The 26,240-nt window shown below is 50.0% G+C and overlaps 1 protein-coding gene and 1 long non-coding RNA gene across 2 annotated transcripts in view; one reads left to right on the top strand and one right to left on the bottom strand.

The window, feature by feature from the left end:
• The window catches only part of KLF13 (KLF transcription factor 13), a 37,897-nt gene extending 29,488 nt beyond the window's left edge, over positions 1-8,409 (top strand). The window contains exon 2 of the mRNA XM_086364173.1: positions 7,902-8,409. Within this exon, the coding sequence (XP_086220299.1) occupies positions 7,902-8,191 (290 nt within the window). The 3' untranslated portion in view covers positions 8,192-8,409. The remainder of the gene's footprint in view (positions 1-7,901) is intronic.
• On the bottom strand, positions 880-2,433 carry LOC147349512 (uncharacterized). The gene is made up of 2 exons (XR_015149905.1): positions 2,163-2,433; positions 880-1,769 (listed from the first exon to the last, which is right to left on the bottom strand). It is a non-coding gene; the product is annotated as an uncharacterized LOC147349512 (long non-coding RNA).
• Positions 8,410-26,240: the final 17,831 nt, after the last annotated feature.

Genomic DNA, 26,240 nt, shown 5'->3' with positions numbered 1-26,240 from the left:
GTTCGCCACACTGCGAGAGCAAGCTCACATCCCATTTTGTAGGTGTGCGGGTGTAGTCTGCAGGATAGCTCCCCCAAGTTGCATTGTGAGTTCAAAGGATACACAGGTCTGTCATTTGAGTAGTCATTGCCAGGCTGTCCTCTGCAGAGCTGGTGGCAGTATGTACTTCTATCAATAAAGAGTGGGTGTGCCAGCTCACACCATCTCAGCACCTTGATAGGTAAGAAGGGGAGTGTCTGTGGGGTTTTGCTTGTATCTGTCTCCTGATGGGCAGTATTGAGCATCTTTTTGGATGTTCAAGAGTCATTGTACCTCCTGTTTATGAACTGTCAGTTAGTGCCCTCGCCCATTTTTCTATTGCGTGTTATTTTTTTTTCCCTTTTAATTTCTGTCATCTCTTCCAGTATTGGAAATTAGTCCTTTGTAACAAGAGCTGCAGATACATTTTTCTCAGTTTGTTACTTATTTTTTGCCTTTCCTTGTGACTTTGTTTATGGAGATGTATTTTATACTTTTGTAGTCAAATTTATCAGTCTTTTCATTTATGGCATCTAAATTTTGATTCATAGAAAAGAATTTCTAGCATATAAAAGGAATGTTCTCTCATGTTTTCCCCTAAAACATCTGTGGTTTTACTTTTCCCATTTAAATCTTTGACCCTTAAGAGGCAATTGTTACTTAGTTGTCCTGAGTAAGATGTTTTTGGACCCTGTCCCTTGAACCCTGCCTTAGATGTCATTTTCTGCTCCATAATTTCCATGGTCCTAGAATCTGGTCCAGGCATTTCTGCTGTGCTGTACTGCCAGTCAGCAGCCTGTGCAACGAACGGCATGGTAGATCTGGTGGTCATTGCCCCCACTTCAATATTATTTTTCAGAGTTTTTTTTTTTTTTTTGCTATTTCTATTTATTTTTCTACATGAATTTTAGGACCATGTTATCCTATTCCAAAACAAAGCAAGGCAAAGCAACAACCCAGAATGCCTACTTTAAAAATACACCTGCATTGGAAGTTCCTTGGGAGTCTAGTGGTTAAGAATCCACTGTCCAATGCAGGGGACACAGGTTCGATTCCTGGTCAGGGAACTAAGATCCCACATGCCAAGCCTTCAAGCTGCAGCTAAGACCCAACACAGCCAAATACATATTTTTTTAAAATACACCTGCACCCACTGTACAAACGTGGAGACATACGGGTCTGCAGAAGGCAGATTTGCTTGTTTAACTCGAGCCCCCAGGCTGTATGTAGCAGTCTCCAGCCAGGTACCACCTCCCTTCATGTCCTGCCAGCCCTGGCATGTGCAAGAGTGCACAGGAGCGTGTGATGAGACACATGCATGCACCATAGCATTGCTGAAGGAGAGCAGCACCCCAGGCAGGGCCAGGCAGTTTTGGCAGAAATGAGCACTGGCTGGTTGTCTAGCCAGGGACACTCCCAGGAGCTCTGCCTGTGATAACCGCCTATCTCCTCAGAACACACATGTGTTCTCACACTAAACCTTCACAGTTACTGTGAGATGCAGCCAAGACAAATGAGCAGGAATGCAGGTGCGGGAGAGGGGCAGGCGCTGACCTCTGCAGGGTTGGCTTCCAGGCAGAAATCACTGCTTCTGCCCGCTGAGTCCCAGGGCAAGGGGGATCCCACCTGGTGGCAGTTCTCTCTCCTGGGCCTCACCTCCCTCATCTGTACAGTGGTGGGTAAGAGCTTCCAGCCTGGACTCCCCAGGACACAGGGTTTGTAAGTCACCAGCAGAGGAGCCGAATGGTCTCCTAAAGAAAATAGAAGTCAGCTTCCCCCTCAGAGAACAGGCCTTTCTGTTGACCCTGAGGCTGCCGGTCTGGCTTTCTTCGGAGGCTGGCAATTGATCGGCCCCGGTGGTCAGCCATCTGCCGAGATGCCCGGAGTGGGAGGGAAAGCAGGCCTCCCAGGAGTGAAGAACGTGGCCGTTTTGAGGTTAGGAACTGGAAGCGGACACATGCCGGAGACCACAGATTGGAGCGATCTATTGATGAATGGCAGGCCGCTTGCTGGCAGCCAGTAACTGGAGCCTGGGAGCAGCTGTTTCTCTATGGAGGCCTCTGTCCGTGCCTCCCCTCTGACTGGACCAGCCTTGCCCCTCCCCCATCATCCTCCACATACCCGCACAGATGCCGTGTGCTCACCGAGGTGTGCTCTTGTGGATCTGGGCACCCCTGGACCACCTGCTTCTCTGTCCCGGGGCCCCGGGTCAAACTTCTCCTCCCATCTCCCTTCCCCAGGTTTCCCGAAGCTGAGGCCGGTAGAGCCCAGCACTCACTGCCCAGAAGGGGCCCTGGTCTGCAGGCGCGGCGCTGGTCCTGGCACCACCACTGCCTCGACTGCCCACCAGGGGCTCACACACAGAAAAGAACCACGACGCAGTTGCTCTTGCAACCAGCACCTCCCTCACTGTGTGGAGGCTGGCAAGTTTGGCTGAGGCTGGATGAGCCGAGTGAGGTCACGGGGCGCACACGCCCTTGACGGAGGGCAAACGGGAGGCGGTCTCTGGACCGGTCGGAGCGAGCGGAGCCTGCGCACTAGTGAGCGCGGCTGCACCTGCGCAAGACGGGCCCCGGGGCGGGGCGCCGTTGCGGGGGTTGGGCGAGGAGAGCCCTGGGCTCCCGCCCGGCCTCTTGTGGCTTCTCAGAAAGAACACGCTGTCCCCGCCCAGGCCTGCGGCTTGGGCAAGAGTGTGGGACGCCCTGTTCCCTGATAAGATGAGGCAACCGCTTTCGGCTGCCTCTCAGGGCGCCAGGGAACATTTATGTAACCCCCGCCCTGCGTGCCCCTACCCCACCCCCACGACCCACTCCCTGCGGGACTGCGTTCCCCGCAACTGCACACGGCCAGGCCCGGCCCCCCACCTCGTCCCCACACTACATCCCCAAGGATCAGCACCCGCAGATCCTCAACCTGCCTCCACGGTTACCCTTGTCCCTCAGTCCTGGCTCCTTGGGGCCTAGCATTCACTGGCGGGTACCCACCCCTCCAGCGTGGCAGGCCCCTACCCCAGTCCGTGGATCTCCAAGGCCCGTCACTGTGACCCTGACCCTCCTCCAGTTTACCTCTCTCCTCCCCGAGCATCCAGTCCCTTTGCTGTCACCCTGCCTCTCTTCACAAAGTCTCTCTTCATCCTGTCCTATGGCCCCCTCGGCCCACACACCTGCCTCCCTCCTGGCTTCTGAAGTTGGGGGTGGTGGGCAGGGAGGCTGCAGGAGACCTGGACTCCCTTCAGGGGTCTGGGGTCTGAGTCCTTTCTGCGCTGGGCCGAGCGCCCTCCGGTGGTAGCTTGTGGTACCGCTCCTGTGTCCTGATTACATCCTAGGAAGAGGCAGGTGCAGAACTTGAGCTTGGTTTCTTCTCGGCTTTACTTAGAGCATGGGTGGACCCCCTGCCCGACCTGGGCCTGCTGGCCTCCCGCCCGACTCTGGGTACACCCCGCGCGCGCGCGCGCGCGCGCGCACACACACACACACACACACACACACTCAGCTCAGCCACCATGCCACCTGGGGCCAGTCTCCAGAGCCCCACCCTCCAGAGGTTTTCAAAGTGAGGCCCAGAGACACCTGCAGGTACTGCAGACCCTTCTGGGGAGCTGTAAGGTCAGAACTATTTTCATAACAGTAACATTATTTGTTCTTTATTCTCTCAAAAGAATATAGTGGAATATCCCAGAGGCTGTGTGATGTATGGTGACATCACCCCTCTGACGGCTACTGGAATGTGTGCTTGAGTTTAAATATTTTGTTTTAATTTCTGTGATAAATCTCGATGGACATAACCCAGGTGAACAAAAGCTCCCTCCCTGGGAGGGAAGCTCCCTCTCACCCTTCCTAAAAGGGTGAGCAGTGCTGTTGGGGAGGACTCCCGTCCATGCTGCCTTTGCCCCATGCTTCTGGTCCACCTCCTGGGTGCTGCTTGAATGTCACCACTCAGAGGCCAGCTGAGCCAGACCCAGTGCCGCTTGATGCCAGCATGAATCATAACTTCTGAATGGTTTATCCGTCTGTCTATGGACCGGCTTATTGTCCGCTGGGAACAGGCTGCTAGAGGAATAGAGAAGGGAGCAGGGAAAGCTCTGTCTGCGAGCATCACACCCACATCCCCAGGGCCAGGCATTATGTTTGTACTCCATCGTGCTGCTGATGCCTGGGCAGGCTGAGGGCTGCTGGCTGGCTGAGTGGTGATGCTGGACCCTCCCACCTGCTGCCACCAGGCTGCCAGGCACCAGCACTCTGTCCTGTTGAATGTCGCCCCTCCCTGCTGTCCTGGGATCATGCAACCCTCTCTAATTATATCCACCTAAGGAGCCTCCCAGAGTTGCAAGCAGAAGGACCCTGAAAAGGACAAGCTCTCAACGAGGACACAGGGGCTTATTAGAAAGCAAGGTTGAGTGTGACTTTGGGTTGGTTTTGTGACCCCCACCCCTGGCTCCTCCAAGCAGGCCCAAATCTGAGAAGACTAGTTGATAAGAATAAAAGATAAAAGTGACAATAGCATCTCAGGAGTCATCACTGGGCATGTACCAGGCCCAGTGCCAAGGGCTGCTTGAGTGCAGTCCTGTAGAATCACCACCTCACTATGAAGATGGGGCACTGTGTTCATTTCCTGTGGCTGTTGTAACCAGTTACCACAAGCTGGGTGGCTTGAACACTCACAACAGAAGTGTGCTCTCTTCACTGTGGAGGGCAGCAGTCTGAAATCAAGGTGTAGGCAGTGTCAGTTCTCTCCCCGTGTCTGGTGGCCACCCCAGATACCGAGTCCCTTGGCTTATGGGCCCATCATTCTCTGGAGTCTTTTTCCTTTTTTTCTAGTCTTTGTGATCTCATCCCATAATCTGTACCTTATCGTATCTGGAAAGACATTTTTCCCAAATAAGGTCACATTGCCATCTTCCAGGGGTAAGGACTTGGATATATCTTTGGTGGGGCCACTCTTTACCCCCATGGCAGGCAGTGAGGCACTTGTCTGAGGCTTTAAGTCAGTATATAGTGGAGAGAGGGGCCGAGTCTCACCTTGAGGTTCAGCACTGGTCATGTGAAGGACACCACCATATCCTGTGCTGGGCCTTTCCAAGTACTTTATAACAACTGTGTGGTGTCATTCTGCTAGAATGGAGTTTGAACTTTTTTTTTTTTTTTTAAGTTAAAAATGTTTTTGCCATGTGTCATGTGGGATTTTAGTTCCCTGACCAGGGATCGAACCTGCGTCCCCTGCAGTGGAAGCACTGAGTCTTAACCACTAGACTACCAGGGAAGTCCCCTCATTTGGCATTTTAGTTTACTTCTAATTTAGACAATTTTCTTGTATGCCTTCTGTTTTTCCTGGGGTTTCTAATTGCCTCTTTTTTCTTTTAAGCAAAGAATACTATGTGCTTTCACTGCATCCTGACTATATGCATTCAGCCTCTTGACTATACTCTCTGGTGTGTGGAACTCCCTTTCTTGTAAACCTCCCTGTGTGATTCCTGGCCCACAGCTCCAGTGCCCCATCAGGTCTCTTCCCTCACTCCTGTCCCAAGATGACCCTTCATTGTTCACTCACTTCCCTGGCTTCTCCTTTTCTTCTTATTTTTGCTAGTGTGTGAGAGGTACTCTTGGGAGCATCTGTTGCTCTGTCATCTAGTGTGGCTTATAAGACGGCTGCTGTCTGTCCCAGCCTCTTTCCCTCTCAGATGACCTGCTTCTCCCCTTTCTCTCAAGTGAGTTCTGTGGTCTCTTCTAGTGTTCTAACATTGCAGATACTCTTGGCAGGAGCCTTTATTCACTACTCCGCCCACCTCTATGCTAACCCTTTCCATGTTAGTTTCCTGTCTCCTTTTTTTACTGTAACATTGCTGTGGTTGTTCAGTTGCTCATTAGTGTCCGACTCTACAACCCCATGAACTGGAGCACAGTAGGCTTCCCTGTCCTTCACCATCTCCCAGAGTTTGCTCAAACTCATGTCCGTTGAGTTGATGATGCCATCCAACCATCTCATCCTCTGTTGCCCCGTTTTCCTCCTGCCCTCAGTCTTTCCCAGCATCAGGGTCTTTTCCAGTGAGCTGGCTCTTCGCATCAGCTGACAGATTCTATTCCATTGTTTCTTTGGTAATTTCCTCTCCTCCATTCTTTTCTGTTCTTTTACTCAGCAGTGTCTTCTGTTAGATGTTGCACCCACAGGATCAATTCCCTGTGACTCTGAACTGTGACCTCCTGCTGTTTGTAACTATCAGATGGGAAGTGGTTTGCTTGCCTGCTTGATTATGAACCCCCCTGCCCACACACCCTTCTATCCAAAACAAAGTCAGTAAGGAGAGCATACAGAGCCATACAGAGCCATACAGAGCTCTTAGCTTCAGCACTGCTAGGAGACAGAGAACACCGCAACATTCCCATATTTTCTAGAGCTGTTTCTGTTTGTTTTTTCTATTTTCCTGGGATAATTCCTTGAGTATGTTTCTAGTTTTTCTGTGGAATTTTTGTTTGGGCAACAATACTCTCAATTTTTAAACACTTATTCTCTGTACTCTGAACTTCCTTTTTATGGTATCCTGTTTACGCATAAAATTTTGTCTGAAATATCTTGAGAATGCTAGTCAGAATTTTTAGGTTAATATTCTCTTCTGTTTCCTGGCTTCACTCTTTTTCCTCTGGAGTGAGTGGTTTTGTTGCTCTTGGCCTTGCCCTTTAATGCCACTGGTTTTCCTTGGCTGCCTGGCCACCTTTGGGTGTCTGTTTGTATTTAAGGTTGATGGCCTCATTGGGGGTGGGCAGTGTCAATTTCCTCTGTTGGGCCCTGATGGACAGGCTTCAAAGACCAGCTCTCAGCTTGAGGGCCAGAGTCTGGGAGGGAGGGGGAGAAATGCAGCAGGAAGGGGTACTCTGTGGTCACCCCCAGTGCCAGAGGCTGCCCTCTAGGGTGCAGGAACTCCCTGCTGGTTCTCCCCGTGCAACTAATGCCTTTTTTGTGTGTGGTTCAGAGTTTGCCTCGGTGAAGGCTGACCTGCCTCTTGCTCTAAGCTGTCCTCACCTTCCTCTCTTGGGTGTCACCCCCAGTCTCCTCTGCTGACTGTTAGCCAGGTTGGAACTTCTCAGAGAGGAACAGCAGCAGACTCTAGTTGGAGCTGCAGTCAGTCTCTTGGCCAGTGTCTGCGTGCTCAGCCATGTCCGACTCTGCAACCTCATGGACTGTGCCCACCAGGCTCCTCTGTCCATGGAATGTTCCAGGCAAGAATACTGGAGTGGGTTGTCATTTCCTCCTTCAAGGGATCTTCCTGACCCAGGGATCTAACCTGCATCTCCTGCATTGGCAGGCAGACTCTTTTTACCACTGTACCGCCTGCTGCTGCTGCTGCTGCTAAGTCGCTTCCTGGGAAGCCCATAAACAGACTCTTAGTCCCAGAAAATTGTCTGTCCTGACCTGTTCATAATATAGATGAGGAGATTGCAGAGGGTCTGAATGGCTGGGTGTTGGGGTCGGCAAACTGTCTGCAGATCCTGCAGGATTTGAGGCTCTGGGGTTAGGACTTCTGTGGGGTGAGGGTGATCTGTGGGGTCAGGGTGATATGGCCAGACTTGCAGGCTTGCGAGCTCTCCCGTAGCCTTCCCCGATCCCAGCTCCCATTCTTAGAGCCCAGGGACCAGCCTGTGCTTCCCGCCGCTCAGGCACAGCTGACCCAACACAGGCTGCTGGATGGCACGCACTTGAGGGGGCCGCAGCACCTGGGATCCTGTCATTTACTCCCGGGAGGGGTCGGATGGAAGCAGATGGGACGGGACAGGAGGGTGCTGGCGCCCACACGGAGGTTGGCGGAGATGGGGAGCCAAGGAAGGGGCGCAGGGAGGGCGGGGCAGCCTAGGGTGTGCGCTGAGACTGACCCTAAGCCCTCTCACCCGCAGGAGAGCGCCCCTTCGCATGCAGCTGGCAGGACTGCAACAAGAAGTTCGCGCGCTCCGACGAGCTGGCACGGCACTACCGCACACACACGGGGGAAAAGAAGTTCAGCTGCCCTATCTGCGACAAGCGCTTCATGCGCAGCGACCACCTGACCAAGCACGCGCGCCGCCACGCCAACTTCCACCCGGGGATGCTGCAGCGGCGCGGTGGGGGTTCGCGAACCGGCTCGCTTAGCGACTACAGCCGCTCGGACGCCAGCAGCCCCACCATCAGCCCGGCCAGCTCGCCCTGAGCGCCTGCGCGCGGGGCGGGGCCCGTGGCAAGTCACGCCCCCACCCAGGCCATGCCACGCCCTGAGGCCCCGCCTCCTTACCACAGCCATGAGCAGATGCTCTCACTTCTCGTGATTCCGTGTCTTTTCATTTTGTAATAAGAGAGGGAAAAAAAAAGAAAGAACTTTATGAAGTCGACGACGACAACAACAACAACAAAAAAACCAATTTTCTTCACCTCAGGTGTCAAATTTGTAAAAAACAAACAAAAAAAACAAAAAAAAACAACAATGAAAAAAATTCCAAAAAAATTCCAAAAAACACCATCCACAATTGCACAAGAGACATACCCACGCAGGTGAGATTCAGCGGTGTTGAGCCCGCCACCCCCCCCCCCTTTCTCAGGGATGGACATGTTCCAAGAGGTCAGTGAGGACACCCCCTTCCTGCCGCCTTATTCTGTACATAGATTTCCACTCTGGAGTTTCCTTTAAGGTTTGGGCACACACTGGGGGCGGAGCAGTGCAGGTGGAGCTCCCCGCGGGCGGCAGATGGAGCGGTGGTCACCAGCCTTGTGCTTTCAGGGCAGACCCTTGAGCAGGGCCCACGGCTCCCTTTTCCTGCCGCCTGCCCAGCCTCAGGCTTGCCCCAGCGGCAGTGGGCTAAGAATGCAGAGGGCTCCGAGGGACACCTCAAGCCGTGATGGGCAAGGGGAGCAGTCCTCCTCGGGGACCCTGCCCAGGTCCCTCTCAAGCGCTGGAAGCAGAGATGCAATCCTGGGTTGGGCAGACCGATGCACCATCTGATGTCTACACGGCTGTGCAATGCTGTGTCCCCGCAGAAGGCGCCAGGACCTTCCACTATTATACCACGTCCTCTGACTGGCCTCCTACAAGGATGTCCAAAGGTGTCACCGGTGCATCCAGTTCCTACATTTTCGCCGACTGACCCTGCTCATGAGACGCCTTTGTTTGACACGGTGGGTAAAGCAGGGCTCTGTGCGTGTGGCCTGTGGTGGCCTTGCGTAGCACTCCATGGAGACTGTTCGGTAGCAAGAGACCGGAACATTGTGACTTGGAACTTTTGGGGGGTAGCAAGGCGGATGCTATGGGAAATGCAGTCAGAGAACATACATTCTCCTTCCTCCCCGGGGAGCACCGGACAGAAGTTGTGGGAAGTGCTTTTTTTTCAGACCCACCATGTCCCCAGCTGAGACTCAGCGAACACTCACCTTCTCCATGAGCTGTGTCCCCTGGACTCCTCCCTCCCTGGTCTCCCCCTCCCACTTGGGAGGCCCCAGCCCACCCCCAGCCTTGGGGCACTGGGGTGTAGGGTCCCCATTGCCAGCCTTCCCGAGCAGAGAGCTGGGGACATCTCTCCGGGAGCCCCGACCCGGGCAGGTGGGTCAGGCAGGCTCCAGCATGCTCCCCTGTGGAGGGCTGGGGCAGCCCCCGCCCAGGCACCTCCCTGGCCTTCCTCCAGGGAGTCAGGGCCTGTAAATACAAGTCCCCAGGACAGTGTGTGTATGTGTGTGTGTGTGTATGTGTGTGTGTTGGGGCAGGGGTGTGGGTTTGGGAAGGACTTGGGGTATCTTGCAGAGACCTCTGCTCATTTCGATGAGGAGGAATGACCCTTGGGACCTCAGAGGGCCGTAGCAGGGCTTCCCTGAGCCCAGAGTGCCTTGGTTGTGGCCATCTTGCTTCTGCCCCCACCCGATCACAATGAGGGGTACAGCACGGAGGAGCCCCGGAGACCCAGCCCCAGCTGGTGCTCATGGGCCCTGGGCGGCTCCAGAGCACATGGGTGCCCCCATGTCGTTAGCAACTGCCCTCCTCTGCGCTCCAGGTGCCCATTTCTAACTCTGCTGTGTCAGCTGGGGTCAGCCAGTGGTGTGATGGGGGCTTCTAAGAGCATGGCAGGTACGAGGTGGGCAGGTGTATCGTTCTTGCTGTGCATGGGAACCAGGCAGAAGCGGCATGGGGGTGAGGCCTCACCCTGGCCTCTGTTGGGGCTGGGTGATAGCCCTGCTCGCATTTGGTCCAGGACAGAGAACAGAATGTGCTGGACACCTGGACAGAGCAGTGCCCTGAGCACCGGGGGTGAGAGCTTTTCACGCCCAGTCCCCAGGTGAGGCCGGCAGGGCCCTTGGAGTTCCCTCCCAAAGCCGTTTCTGTGTGGGGCTGAGAAAGCCACACTCCGAATACATTTCATGTCTCAGGAACTCACATTCCAGGTTCAGGAATTTTATTCCAAAGTCCTTTGGTGCGCTCACTGCCCACACGCGGTCCCCAAAGTCAGGGAGGGGGGCGACATGCCCTGCGGGAGCCTGGTGTCTCCTCGCGACCTGGCTGTGGCATTGCCGAGGAAAGAGGGTTTCAGAGCCCATGTCTCTCTGCACATAGGAAGAGGGGAAAGGACTCTAAACCCAGTCATCTTGGAATAAAAGAAGAGCTGGTTTGTTTTGGAGGGGGGAGGGGGGTGGGGGAGGGAGGGAAAGCGGGCGTTTGCTGTTCCCAAAGAGAGCACTTAATTTAATTTTTCCTCTAAGTGACCCAGGGCTGTTCCGTCTGCTAGATGGAAGGGTAACATTGCCTTAAAACAGAAATATGCAGGCACGGGCTATTTTTGGCAGATGAGTGTGTCCTCGTTCCCAAAGCAGTTTTGGTCTAATGGCAGGGTGCGGACCTTCCGAAGTGGGCCTGGCTCAGGACACGGGCTGCTGCTTCTCTGCCTTTGGGCATCTGGAGAGAACTGGCTGGCACCTGGAGCTCTTGGCCTAGAGCTCCAGCCAGCAGGCCATCCTGGCTCATCTGAGGCTAAAATTCATCTCACTTGAAGGGTGGGGAAAATCCATGCATCTCAGGCTAGGTTCGAATGGGCTTTTGCTAGCATCTCATCATCACATGTGGAAGGAGGGAGTGCAGGGCCTCCCTCCCTCAGACCCCCGTGGGAAGTGGTTGCATGGTGGTGAGGGTGGGTGGAGGACACTGCTGAACAGCCTGCATTTTTTTTCTAAGAAGTAGAATGTCTTCCCGGCCCAGGTCTGTTTCAGGGTCTTTCATTTTTCTGGTTTATGGCCATGCTTGCTGGCTTCAGTGTGACAACTAGAAACAGTAGTGAAAACTCCAACCTTTGTGTGCTGACTCTAGTTCTTGTAGGCCAAGGGGGCAGAGATCTCAAAATGAAGGTTGCCGAGGTTCCCCTCCAAGAAGGCCTACAAGCGACCCTGGGCTCAACCTAGGGGCTGGTGTTTGGCCCTTGTCCCAAACAAGGAAGCCCTCAGCGTCAGCCATATTAGGGTTGTCAGCACCCCAAACACCTACCCTGTTCTGTAGCCATGAGGAAAGATGAGCCCCTTCCACAGCGGCCCATGGGGTGCTGTGTGGGGATGGGCAGTGGTGCCCTTAATGGGAATGTGATCCTGCAGGTGCCTGCCTTGCACCCTGCTGCAGCCCATGCACCGCACTTGAGGTGCAGGGCGACCCCTTTACTCTGAGGCTAGGCATCCGGGCAGGTGCAGGATTCGCCAGGGTGCAGCCTCCAGGTGCACACTTCAGCAGCAGCACTGGGGTCCCCAGACCTCCCCATGCTCTTGGTCACAGCTTAGGGCGGGGTGGGAGGCAACTTAGAGGCAGGGACAGACAGTGGGCCACCAGTGGCCCCTAGCCTGTTTATTGGGACATACGGACAGGGCTGGTGGCTTTCTGGGGTCCAAGTGAAGTGCGGCAGAAGTGGGGTCTCCATGCAAGTCTCCTGCCCCCCAGCCCACTGTCCCCAGAAGATCCGGCCGCTTTTCTTGCCAGAAGCAGGGCTAAGGTGGCTGCCGGGTCAGAGCGCCCCAAGGAACTTGCTCCTTGAGTTCAGCGAGCAAAGGACCACCCAGCAGGGAAGCACGACCTGAGCAATAGCGTCCCCTTGATGCTCAGCTCCTGGTTTCGGCTGTGTTTACAAGGCTACCTGATTTTTTTTTTACTTCTAACAGCTGTCACTTTTTTTTTCTTTTTTTTTAATTTTCTTAACCCTTTTACAAAGCTATTCAAAGACTCAGTGCTGAAGGGTTTGAAGATTGATGGGTTGGTCACACTGCAGCCAGTAAGAAATGCTCTGCAGGTCACCCACATCTTTGCTGTCCAAAGATCCCACATTCAATTCTGGTGACCGTATATCTTCCAAAGCTAAAACCAAGGGTGTGGGCCGAGACTTTTCTTGAATTCAGGATTGCCCTGGGGAAAGCCAGGTCCTGTAACTGATTTTCCTGACTCCAAGACTTGAGCTTCAAAGGTTTGTCCCAGACACATTCCAGAGAATTTTGTAGCAGAACTCAGACGCACCGTCCAGCTTACTACTGATAAATGCCTGAACACCGTTCAGGGAGAAGCCCTTCCTCCTGCCCACTACTCTGTCTCATCAGTTAGAAGAGTTGGATGTGGTGGGAGGCAGGAGCCCAGGGCTGTACTTGGTTTCTACTGAACTCTTCTTGCCATATGGGACTTGCAGTGCCCCCTGGCCCCGCCCAGCCTCTCCCCTTCTCATGCAGCTTTAAAACCTTACTACTTTTATTTAAAGAAGGATGGATGAGAGCAAGTTGCTTCCCCTATCCTGAACACATTGCATTCCCTGTGGGGGACACAGGAGACATGGGGGGTTGGGGAGGGGTGCATGAGCAGCCTTCTCCCAGGGCTCCAGGATGTCTTCCTGGTGATATGATGACAGGCTGCTGCACATATTTGTTTGGAAACCAAGCCAAATACCTGCCAGGCAACCAGAGGTCTGGGTGAAGGCTGTCTCCCCTACTCAGCCCAGGAGCGCCTGTCCCAGGCCAGCTTGCCATCCCTGGAGCAGGGGGCCACCTCCCAGGATCCATTCCTGGGTCAGGGTGCCTGTCTCTGGGCGTGTGGGCAGGAGGCTTACCTTGGAGAGTCCCTGTGCCAAGCACCGAGGACCCTGAGGGCTGGAGGGTAGCTGAGCAGCTGTGCATTGTTGGGGGTAGAGCCTTTATGGCTCCCACAGGCCAGGAATCCGCCCGGGAATCTCTGTGTGCTGGGTGCACTAGGGGTCTCAGCAACCCTAGACTTAACAGACGACCCCTCCTCGTCCCAAAGCCATTGATGGAGCTTCTCTGGGATTGTTTGCCAAACCCCATGGTAGACTCCAAGGGTCCAAGACCATTTCCATCGAGCACACTTTTCTGTAGGAACTTTTGGTTTTGTTTTGTTTTTTTAACCAGCACCACACCATGCTTCCGAAGGCCACGTCTCGTCTTTCCCAGATCACTACAGTGAAGTATTACAGTTGTACAGTTCCCAATCTGGCCTTGGCTTGCTCGGATAAAACTTTGTATGTATTTTGTAAGGCATAGATTCTATATTGTAATGATGTCCTATGCAAAAAGAAAAAAAAATTAACGAAACTGTAAATTTTATTGTTTTCACGTGTATGCATGTTTAGTGACGTTTACATTTTGAAATAAAATTTATGATTCATTATTTGCCAGAACTGTTTCTCTGATGGGCAAGGCCCTGGAAGGGGAGGGAACCAAAATGGCCCAGTTTAAGAAGTTGGATATAACTGGCCCAAGGGGTAGACAGCTCAGAACTGGCAGGCCTTACATGGGGGAGGGGGAGAAGGCTTTGCAGGGGACAAGTAGTTTGGCTACCTGATGTGAAGAGCTGACTCATTGGGAAAGACTCTAACGCTGGGAAGGATTGAAGCCAAGAGGAGAAGGGGGCAACAGAGGATGAGATGGTTGGATGGCATCACCAACTCAATGGACATTAATTTGAGCAAACTCTGGGAGATGGTCAAAGACAGGGAAGCCTGGTGTGCTGCAATCCATGGCGTCACGGTCAGACATGACAGTGACTGAACAACATGGTGGCCCACTACCCTGGTGCCTTTGGCTCATCAGCTTCCCCACACCCCAGAAAGCTCAGCCTCACCAATCCAGTCCCCAGGAGCTCTGAGAAGGTAGGTTCCCGTGCAGGGTGCAGTGCTTGTTCCAGAAAATGCTCTGTATGCAGCCAGCTCGGCCCGTAGGTCAGCCTGGAAGCCGACCCTGAAGTACACCGAGGGGGCCAGCCTAGGACCATGGGGACAGGGACAGGGATTCCGGAATATGGGGTGCAGGGTGATGTGTGTTGATGCCAGTGAAAGTCGCTTAGTCGTGTCCGACTTGGCAACCCCATGGAATTCTCCATGCCAGTATACTGGAGAGGGTAGCCTATCCCTTCTCCAGGGGATCTTCCTGACCCAGGAATTGAACCAGGGTCTCCTGCATTGTAGGTGAGTTCTTTACTAACTGAGCTATCAGGGAAGCCCTGATGTCCAGTTGATGCCAGAGCCCACTTGAATCTGCAGTCATGAACTGCCCAGCTGCTCCCTGCAGCAAGGCTGGTCCACGCCAGGCAGGGGTGGGGGAGGGTCCTGGACTGCAGTTGTGCTTCCAACCCACGGTCACAGCCCACCAGGTGCAGACCCAGAACTGGGGTTTTTCCGTGATCACCTCTTGTTCTCCATAGGCTACATGCAAACCGTGAACAAACGTAAACTAGCAATAACAAAGGAAGGCCTTGCAGGTGACCAAAGATGCCTTTTCCTAAAGCTCCACCCACACTCGCCAGGCATTTCCTGATGAGAGCTTGTTTTCTGTGTCATAGAGGAGGAGGAGGGGTGGGGAGGGAAGCCCCCTGCATACACTGAACTGTCAGGAAAACATGCACACCGTTTTCAAACAAAAGTCTTTCTTTCTGGAGCCCAGTCTCGGTGGGAGGGAACATGTTCCCTAGACGACTGTGGTTGTTGTGCCTTACAGAGATAGTTCCTGGTTGCTCACAACTCCCCAGACAGCAGCAAGCAAGATGGAGCCACTTCCATAAATAATTGTGTGCTAAAAGCCTGAAAGCTTCAAAAATATCAATGGGAAAAAAGCAGCCATAGATTGTGACATCAGTCCTTTCCAAGCAGGGCCTGGCATTCAGATAGCCCCCATCTCAGGAACCTGGGATCCCCGGAGACCCCCAAGAGGTCTCCAGTGGTGAAGAAGGGGGGGGGAAATAAAACCAATAGGTTTTCCCAATTGCTTGAAAAGCAAACGTACTAGCCTGTGTCCACAAACACAGCACATCAACCATGGAGGGAGGGGCTGTACAAATGGGACCTCAGCACTGGGTCCCGCTTCCTCTGCATTTTTATCAGGTGAAAAGATCAAACTGAAGGCAGTCAGGTGCAGTGCTGAGGGTGTGGGGTAAGTGTGCACATAGGTGTGCACTGGGCAATGACTTGGTTACCAGAGTGAGAGTTCTAGCACCAGCAGGCCAACAGAATGTCAGCGAGAATGTGACCACAGCTGAGCCACCAGCATGTGCACTCCGGACTGGGACAGACCCATCTTACCCAACCAAATACTGGGAGGACACGGCCTGGCCAGCCTGGCCTGCAGCGGATCTCTGGTGCAGGGGTTGACCAGAGAGCTGTCTTTGAGTGGGTGGAGGGAGGGGGTGTGTCTGGTGGAGGGAGTGTTGACTGGGAGGACAGAGGCTGGCCAAGCATTTCCCATCTTCTGGCATTGGCCTGCCAGTGGCCCACTGTCAGGGGGAGGGGTTCCCAGCACAGGCAGAGCATGCCAGGACTGCCAGGTAGGGATCTGCATTCTGCAGGGGAGGCTGGTCGGGAGGCAAAATTAGGACACAGTGTGTTTCAGAGAAAATCCAAAACTATCTCCTCGTGCCCTTGGCAATCCTGATGGGATGTGGACTGGCCTTTGCTGAGTTGGGCTCAAGGCAGCAGGCCTTGAGGTGCAGGCTAGACTGTGCAATTTATTCCAGGCACATGGGTGGCTCAAGCAGCCCTCCAGTCAAGCCTCTTCTGTCCTCTGGGGAACTTTCTGCCATTAGCACCACTCCTCGGGCCTTCCAGGAGGAAAGCATATTGACTTGGTGACAGCCAGGATTGGAGATCCTGCAGTAGCGGCCCCCGGAACAGCAGGTGTTGACCGAGAAGCATGGGGACCATTGTAGTTTCACATCGTGGTCACCCTCATTTAGGAACCCAGCTCCACAGGAGTGAGTGGCCCCTTGGGTGAGTCCTCTACCCCTGCCCCCGTCAGGGTGTCTTCCATTCCCAGCACCTATTAATACAACAGGGCAACGAGCTATCTTGAATTCCACAGGAGTCCTGCGTGAGTACCAGCAATAATTATCAATATAGTTTACACAGTCAATAGGCTTCTCCTTGGACCTCCCAGGAAGAGTCATCAGCACACACACCAGACACACAAGGGCTTCTGCTTGGTGATTCATTATTGCTCTGGGAAAATGAGTATCAAACTCTGGCCCTGATGAATATAAGCTACTCCCCTCTCTGTCTCCTGCTCTTCCTTTTTTTCCTTTTTATTAATTTTTTATTGGTGTATAGTTATTTTACAACGTTGTTAGTTTCTGCTATACAGCAAAGTGATTCAGTTATAAATATATCCACTGTTTTTTAGATTCTTTTCCATATAGGTCATTACAGAGTATTGAGTATAGTTCCCTGTGCTATGCAGTGTGTCCTTGTTGGTTATCTGTTTTATATATAATGTGTGGGTCCTCAGTCATGTCCGACTCTGCAACCCCATGGACTGTAGCCCTCCAGGCTCTTCTGTCCATGGAATTCTCCAGACAAGAATAGTGGAGTGGGTTGTCATTTCCTATTCCAGGGGATCTTCCCGACCCAGGGATCAAACCCGAGTGTCCTGCATCTTCTGCATTGGTAGGCATATTCTTTACCTGCTGAACCACCTGGGAAGCCGCATCTTATGTATAGTACTGTATATATGTCAATCCCAGCTCCTAATTTATCCCTCCCCGCTTTGATAACCATGTTTGTTTTTTACATCTGTGACTCTATTTCTATTTTATAAATAAGTTCATTTGATCTACGTTTTAAGATTCTACATACAAATGATAGCATATATTTGTCTTTCTCTGTCTGACTTACTTAACATTTGATGAGAATCTCTAGGTCCATCCATGATGCTGCAATGGCATTATTTAATTATTTTTTATGGCTGAGTAATAGTCCATTGCATATGTACCACATCTTCTTTATCCATTCCTCTGTTGATGGACATTTAGGTTGCTTCCATGTCCTGGGCTATTGTAGACAGTGCTGCAATAAACTCTGGGGTATGTGTATCTTTTTGAATTATGGTTTTCTCCAGTTATATACCCACGAGTGGGATTCCTGGGACATATGGGCTCTATTTCTAGTTTTTTGAGGAGCCTCCATACTTCTCTACATAGTGGCTATACCAATTTACATTCCCACCAACAGTGTAGGAGGGTTCCTTTTCCTCCACACAGCCTCCAGCATTTATTATTTGTAGATTTTTTATGCTGGCCATTCATCTCCTGCTCTTTGCAACCGTCAGCACATTCCAGAGGGTTAACTACCTGGACCCAGAGCTGGGAGGGTGGCTCATCCAGGACTCTGCCGCTGTCTCCCAGCCACGGTCTGGGGGATTTCTTCTGTGAACTTTCCATTCGGGAACACAGCTGCTAGTGTTCCACTTTGACTGCAGTGGAAGCGCATACCCCAAATCCTCTGTGGCGGGGGACACGGGGTAGGGAGGCGCACACAGCAAGTGTCAGAGATGAGATCTCGCTGGGGTAGGGGGTCGAAACTTCCACTATATATATATATTCCTTTTTTTTTTTTTTGGCTGTGATAAATCTTCACTGCTACATGGGCTTTCTCTAGTTGTGGTGAGCAGGAGCTACTCTCTAGCTGTGGCGCTCAGGCTTCTCATTGCCGTGGCTTCTCTTCTCTGGTTGTGGAGGACGGGCTCTAGAGCACAGGCGCAGTAGTCGTGGTGCACAAGTTTCGTTGCTCCAAGACGTGTGGGATCTTCCCAGACTAGGGATCAAACCGATATCCCCTGCATGGGTGGGCAGATTCTTAACTACTGGACTGCCAGGAAAGTCCCCTCTACTACACATACTCTTGTGAATGCAGCAAATGTTAAATAATAAAAAAGTTAAAGTTATGTGTTAACATTACCAAAATGTTTTAAATAGCATAAATAGGAATAGGGAGTAGTTAAACAAACCATGTAACATCCAGTATGTTCCATATCCACTATATTATTAAGTGAAAAGGCAGGTTATAAAGCAACATGCAAACTATAATCACATTTTTCTTTTTGGCCACGCCATGTAGCTTGTGGGATCTTAGTTCCCCAACGAGGGACTGAACCTCGACCCCAGCAGGAAAAGTAGAGTCTTAGCTACTGGACCACCAGGGAGGTCCCCACATTTTACTTTTTAAAAATGTTCTCCATAGCTATGTAATTGTGATTACATATTTATAATCACAGAAAAAAATACTGGTAAAAGAAAAAGCTCAAGCATTTGCTATCTTTAAGTAGGGGAAAGCATAGGTTACTTTTGCTTACTTATTTTGGCTAATTCTCTAAATTTCAAAACTACTCAGGTATAATGTTTGGAGGGATCTCTAGTCTGTCTGATTCTGTTGTTTTCCTCTATTTCTTTGCATTGATCGCTGAGGAAGGCTTTTTAATCGCTCCTTGCTATTCTTTGGAATTCTGCATTCAGATGGAAATATCTTTCCTTTTCTCCTTTGCTTTTCCTTTCTCTTCTTTTCACAGCTATTTGTAAGGCCTCCTCAAACAGCCATTTTGCTTTTTTGCATTTCTTTTCCATGGGGATAGTCTTAATCCCTGTCTCCTATACAATGTCACGAACCTCAGTCCATAGTTCATCAGGCACTCTGTCTATCAGATCTATTCCCTTGAATCTATTTCTCACTTCCACTGTATAATCATAAGGGATTTGATTTAGGTCATACCTGAATGGTCTAGTGGTTTTCCCTACTTTCTTCAATTCAAGTCTGAATTTGGCAATAAGGAGTTCATGATCTGAGCCACAGTCAGCTCCTGGTCTTATTTTTGCTGACTGTATAGAGCTTCTCCATCTTTGGCTGCAAAGAATATAATCAATCTGATTTCGGTGTTGACCATCTGGTGATGTCCATGTATAGAGTCTTCTCTTGTGTTGTTGGAAGAGGGTGTTTGCTATGACCAATGCGTTCTCTTGGTAAAACTCTATTAGCCTTTGCCCTGCTTCATTCTGTGTTCCAAGGCCAAATTTGCCTGTTACTCCAGGTGTTTCCTGACTACCTACTTTTGCATTCCAGTCCCCTATAATGAAAAGGACATCTTTTTTAGGTGTTAGTGCTAAAAGGTCTTGTAGGTCTTCATAGAACCGTTCAACTTCAGCTTCTTCAGCATTACTGGTTGGGGCATAGGCTTGGATTACCCTAATATTGAATGGTTTGCCTTGGAAACGAACAGAGATCATTCTGTTGTTTTTGAGATTGCATCCAAGTACTGCATTTCGGACTCTTTTGTTGACCATGATGGCTACTCCATTTCTTCTAAGGGATTCCTGCCCACAGGAGTAGATATAATGGTCATTGAGTTAAATTCACCCATTCCAGTCCATCTTAGTTCGCTGATTCCTAGAATGTTGACGTTCACTCTTGCCATCTCGTTTGACCACTTCCAATTTGCCTTGATTCATGGACCTAACATTCCAGGTTCTTAACATTCTAGGTTCCTATGCAATATTGCTCTTTACAGCATTGGACCTTGCTTCTATCACCAGTCACATCCACAACTGGGTATTGTTTTTGCTTTGGCTCCATCCCTTCATTCTTTCTGGAGTTATTTCTCCACTGATCTCCAGTAGTATATTGGGCTACTGACCTGGGGAGTTCATCTTTCCACATCCTATCTTTTTGCCTTTTCATACTGTTCATGGGGTTCTCAAGGCAAGAATACTGAAGTGGTTTGCCATCCCCTTCTCCAGTGGACCACATTCTGTCAGAAAATTAGAGATACCAAGGGAACATTTCATGCAAAGATGGGCTCAATAAAGGATAGAAATGGTATGGACCTAACAGAAGCAGAAGATATTAAGAAGAGTTGGCAAGAATACACAGAAGAACTTGTACAAAAAAGATCTTCATGACCCAGATAATCACGATGGTGTGATCACTCACCTGGAGCCAGACATCCTGGAATGTGAAGTCAAGTGGGCCTTAGAAAGCATTACTACGAACAAAGCTAGTGGAGGTGATGGAATTCCAGTTGAGCTATTTCAAATCCTGAAAGATGATGCTGTTAAAGTGCTGCACTCAATATGCCAGCACATTTGGAAAACTCACCAGTGGCCACAGGACTGGAAAAGGTCAGTTTTCATTCCAATCCCAAAGAAAGGCAATGCCAAAGAATGCTCAAACTACCGCACAACTGCACTCATCTCACATGCTAGTAAAGTAATGCTCAAAATTCTCCAAGCCAGGTTTCAGCAGTACATGAACCGTGAACTTCCAGATGTTCAAGCTGGTTTTAGAAAAGGCAGAGGAACCAGAGATCAAATTGCCAACATCCGCTGGATCATCGAAAAAGCAAGAGAGTTCCAGAAAAACATCTATTTCTGCTTTATTGACTATGCCAAAGCCTTTGACTGTGTGGATCACAAGAAACTGTGGAAAATTCTGAAAGAGATGGGAATACCAGACCATCTGACCTGTCTCTTGAGAAACCTGTATGCAGGTCAGGAAGCAACAGTTAGAACTGGACATGGAAAAACAGACTGGTTCCAAATAGGAAAAGGAGTACATCAAGGCTGTATATTGTCACCCTGCTTATTTAAATTAAATACAGTGTACATCATGAGAAACGCTGGGCTGGAAGAAGCACAATCTGGAATCAAGATTGCCGGGAGAAATATCAATAACCTCAGATATGCAGATGACACCACCCTTATGGCAGAAAGTGAAGAGGAACTAAAAAGCTTCTTGATGAAAGTGAAAGAGGAGAGTGAAAAAGTTGGCTTAAAGCTCAACATTCAGAAAACTAAGATCATGGCATCTGGTCCCATCACTTCATGGCAAATAGATGGGGAAACAGTGGAAACAGTGACAGACTTTATTTTGGGGGGCTCCAAAATCACTGCAGATGGTGACTGCAGCCATGAAATTAAAAGACGCTTACTCCTTGGAAGGAAAGTTATGACCAACCTAGATAGCATATTCAAAAGCAGAGACATTACTTTGCCAACAAAGGTCCGTCTAGTCAAGGCTATGGTTTTTCCAGTGGTCATGTATGGATGTGAGAGTTGGACTGTGAAGAAAGCTGAGCGCTGAAGAATTGATGCTGTTGAACTGTGGTGTTGGAGAAGACTCTTGAGAGTCCCTTGGACTGCAAGGAGATCCAACCAGTCCATTCTAAAGGAGATCAGTCCTGGGTGTTCATTGGAAGGACTGATGATGAAGCTGAAACTGCAGTACTTTGGCCCCCTATGTGAAAAGTTGACTCATTGGAAAAGACTTTGATGCTTGGAGGGATTGGGGGCAGGAGGAGAAGGGGACGACAGAGGATGAGATGGCTGGATGGCATTACTGACTCGATGGACATGGTTTGGGTAGACTCCAGGAGTTAGTGATGGACAGGGAGGCCTGGCATGCTGCGATTCATGGGGTCTCAAAGAGTCGGACATGACTGAGCGACTGAACTGAACTGAACTTATAATGTTTGGAGTGTAAGACATATAAATACTGATGGCTGATTCGTGTTGATGTATGGCAGAAACTAACAGGATGCTGCTGCTGCTGCTGCTGCTAAGTCGCTTCAGTCGTGTCCGACTCTGTGGGACCCCATAGACGGCAGCCCATCAGGCTCCACCGTCCCTGGGATTCTCCAGGCAAGAACACTGGAGTGGGTTGCCATTTCCTTCTCCAATGCATGAAAGTGAAAAGTGAAAGTGAAGTCGCTCAGTCATGTCCAACTCTTAGCGACCCCATGGACTACAGCCTACCAGGCTCCTCCATCCATGGGATTTTCCAGGCAAGAGTACTGGAGTGGGGTGCCATTGCCTTATAACACAATTATCCTCCAATTAAAACCATAATTAAAAATATTTCAATAGCAGTTTTGTGAGGCTAAAAACTTGCCCAAGCGAACTTGGGGACACCTACCCCACCTCCAGGAGATGTCCACCAGCTTTCATAGCAGTGCCTTCCAGGAGAGCAAAACCTGGACGTACCCAAAGGCCTCCTCACGCATCCACATAAGGAGGGACACGTCCACTGGCTGTCTGCGCAGCTGTGCAGTGACCAATGCAGAATCGAGGACATTAACCTTACGATATCCAAAAACACTGCTGCACAAAGAAGGCGAGCTGCAAACAGTAAGACTGCTGTAGCGGCCAGCTTGTTAAGTCTGGAAAGCACCTGAAGCCATGACCATGTTCCTTGAGCATCAACATTGGTACCCATATCCTGGAGTCCAGAGGACGTGGGGAGGGCAGGCTCAGGTGGCTTAGAAGGGCCCAAGGGCTTTCACAGGTACCTTCAACACAGTATTTATTTAGGAGGTGGGATCTCTGGGGCTGTCTCCTTCTCCATATTTGCTTCAGGTGTGAAATGTTGGACAATTTTACATTGCCCACGGATGGGGCCCATGTGTGTCATTTGGGCTACTCCAGCAGGTCAGCAGGCTGTGCCTGTTCCAGGATGAGCTCTGCTCCTGAAATACGGGTGCTACCAGGGGGTCTGGCACTCGGAGCACAGCCACTGGCTGGGACACAAGCCATATGCAGTGACCAAAAATAAAAATAGAACTGTGAGAAGAGGAGGCAGGCACTGGGATCCTCAGAAACAAGAGAAAGATTCATTGATATGAAACTATGGAGGATGCGGCCCTGAGGTCAGGAAGGGGTCCCGTTACCTGCTCTGGTACCTTGAAGTATCCACCTGGGGGATGGGGGGAGCTGTTATACTTATCATAATTCTTCTTCACCCACCCCACCCCCAGCCCCTCTGGCACTGTGCCGTTAGGTAAATATTTGAAACTGGTCTTTTTTCCCCTTCTCGTATACAATAGGGTATACAGGATGCATATTCCTCACACATGGGCTGTAAAACTAATTGTGAAAGTGTCAGTGAAAATGCTTTACAAAGTAAAACAGCAAACTGTATTTACTCTGTGGATCATGGCACGGTGAACTTTGGGAGTCATGTGATCATATCTTTCCTGTTTAACAGTTATGAATTTTAATCAAAGTAATACATATGAACAAGATTAAACAACCAAATGTGCGTGTGTGTGCGCGCGCGCGTGTGCATGCATGCTGTCATGTCTGACACTTTGTGAGCCCATGGACTCTACCCCTTCAGGTTCCTCTGTCCATGTGATTCCCCAGGCAAGAATGCTGGAGTGGGTTGCCATTCCCTTTTCCAAGGGATCTTCTCAACCAATCAAATCTAACATCTCCTGTGTCTCCTGCATTGGCAGGCAGATTCTTTACCACTAAGCCACCTAAACAACCAAAGAATACCCTCCCAAAACGTAGTGATAAAATGTTTCTCTCTTCCCCACTCACCCCTGACCCTCCCCTGGAAAGTTCCACCACTCCAGGGATAAGCCTTTTATATCATTTCTATTTTTAAATATCTTTTTGGTTATTCCCTAAAGCCTCAGGGGAACACTTATCTGTCCTCGGGTTTTGTGATTAATGGGCCTCCTGATATGAAGGCAGAGTCTTCTCTGTGAACCTCCAGTCATCCTCATCTTGGACCATTCCAGGAAGATATTTTTAGCATCCAGGGCAAATTGGGTGAGCACATTTTAGGCACCAACAGTAGTTAAAAATCATATCTCATTTTAGTTTGCCTTGTATCTGGAACTTAATTTTGTAGTATACCTGTTTTTCTCTGTAGTTTTTTTTTTTTTTTTTTTAATTAACTTATTTACTTAATTTTTGGCTGTGCTGGGTCTTTGTTGTTCATGCAGTCTCACTCTCTGAGAGTGGGAGCTACTGTTTGTGGCAGAGCTCAGACTCTAGAGCGCGGGCTCAGTAGTTATGGTGCACAGGCTTAGTTGCTCTGTGGCTTGTGGAATCTTCCTGAACCAGGGATCAAACCCGTATCCCCTGCATTGGCAGGCAGATTCTTAACCACTGGACCACCAGGGTAGTCCCTGTCTGTAGTGTTTAATGCCTTTCTTCCTTCTTGTTAGCAAACTAATAAGGTGCCTCGGCCTGAGCCTCAGTTTCTCTGTTTCAAGACCTCCTCCCCAGCCCTTTCCCTACTCTCGCCCCTACCTGGCTTTGCTGAGCTGTCAACTCCGGGACTTTCTTTCCTGCCCTAGAACAGTAATTTTGGAGTCCAAATACCATGTTTTTCTGCTTTATTTATCACTTTGCTGAAAAACATCCTGTAGTAACTGTCCAATAAAGGATGTGTGGGAGGCTTGTATGTTTTTGAATCCTCGAAGGTGTGACAATACTGCCGTTCTGCCGCATGCATGTCTGGTAAGCAAGCAGACCTCGTTTTATTGCATCTCAAACATATTTTGATTTTCACAAATTGAAGGTCTGTGGCAATGCTGCATTGTCAGATGACAGCATTTTTTTTTTTTTAGCAATAACGTATTTTTAATTATGGAAGAAGAAATGTCAACCCACTGCAGTATTCTTACTAGGAAAATCCCATGGACAGAGGATCCTGGCAGGCTAGAGTCTGTCCATAGGGTTGCACAGAGTTGGACACAATTGAGCAACTAAACAACAAACAATTTTTAATCATGTGTGTACGATGTTAGACAATGCTACTGCACACTTCCTAAAGTATAACATAAATTTTATATACACTGGGAAATCCCCAAATTCATGTGACTCGCTTTATTGCAGTACTTACTGTGGTGGTTGGGTCTGAACAGTCTTTCCGAGGTCTGCCTTTATGGAAAACTGGGTTCAAAATACTTACTATCTTCTTACACCCAGTGCTTTTGATGGGAAGTCTGGTCCCACTGTGATTCTTGCTCCTTTGCAGCCAACATTTTACTTTTACCCTCTGGAATCCCACTCAAATCATGTTCATTATGTCCCAGACACTGTTCTACACCCCTGACCTGTGCCAACAAGCTTGATTCCCACAATAGCCGGTTTACAGATGAGAAGATAGAGTTGTCTTTGGACAGTCAAACACCATCTGCGTGGCTGAAAGGAGAGCAAGCCTGTTCCGTGGCCACAGTGGGGAGAGTGCACTCTCAGATCAGGGCACCTTCCCTGGGGAATCAAGCCACAGGCAAGCCTGGGTGTTCACCCCCACCAGGGAGTATGTGCACTCATCAAAAAGCAGGGCACAGGGACTCACCCAGTGGTCCAGTGGTTAAGACGCTGCCTTCCAATGCAGAAGGGTGAAGGTTCAATCCCTGGTCAGGGAACTAAGATCCCATATGCCTTGCGGTGTGGCCAAAAAAATAAACAATTAAAAAAAAAAAAAAAGCAGGGCACAGATTGGAACAGCCAGCATTAGAGGGTCTAAGTTTTGTGTGTGTGTGTGTGTTTTAAGGTAAAATGTCAAATAGTACCTATAAGATACTACCACTTGTGTAAGAAAGTAGAGGATATTAAAAATTTTTTTGTATATCAGTTTTTGCAAAAAGAAGTCATGTGGCTGTGGGCAGAGGGGATTCGAGTGGTAGCAAGATTTCTCCAGGCGTACTTTTTTTCCTATAACAACTTTATTGAGATATAATCTATATATCATACAATTCACCTACTTGATGTACACAGTTCACTGGATTTTAGTATATTGCCAGACACATGCAACCATCACTACAAGGTTAGATCATTTTCATCCAGTCTGAAGGTGCCCCCTGCATCTACTTTTCCTTCTCTCCTCACTGCCATCGCCCTTCTCTTTTCTCTCTTTGATGTTCCCTGCCTCCCCCCACTGGGCTTCCCTGGTAGCTCAGATGGTAAAATATCCGCCTGCAATTCAGGAGACCCTGGTTCGGTTCATGGGTCGGGAAGATCCCCTGGAGAAGGGATAGGCTACCCACTCCAGTATTCTTGGGCTTCCCTCAGGCTCAGACAGTAAAGAATCCTCCCACAATCTAGGAGACTTGGGTGTGATCTCTGGGTTGGGAATATCCCCTGGAGGAGGGCATGGCAACCCACTCCAGTATTCTTGCCTGGAAACCCCCCATGGACAGAGGAG

The sequence above is a fragment of the Bos grunniens genome, chromosome 21 (genome assembly GCF_055505025.1).
Source record: "Bos grunniens cultivar Pamir isolate PY7600 chromosome 21, Bosgru_T2T1.0, whole genome shotgun sequence".
NCBI lineage: Eukaryota > Metazoa > Chordata > Mammalia > Artiodactyla > Bovidae > Bos > Bos grunniens.
The sequence above is the reverse complement of the archived record's forward strand: the minus strand, read 5'-3'. Positions and strand labels throughout refer to the sequence as shown.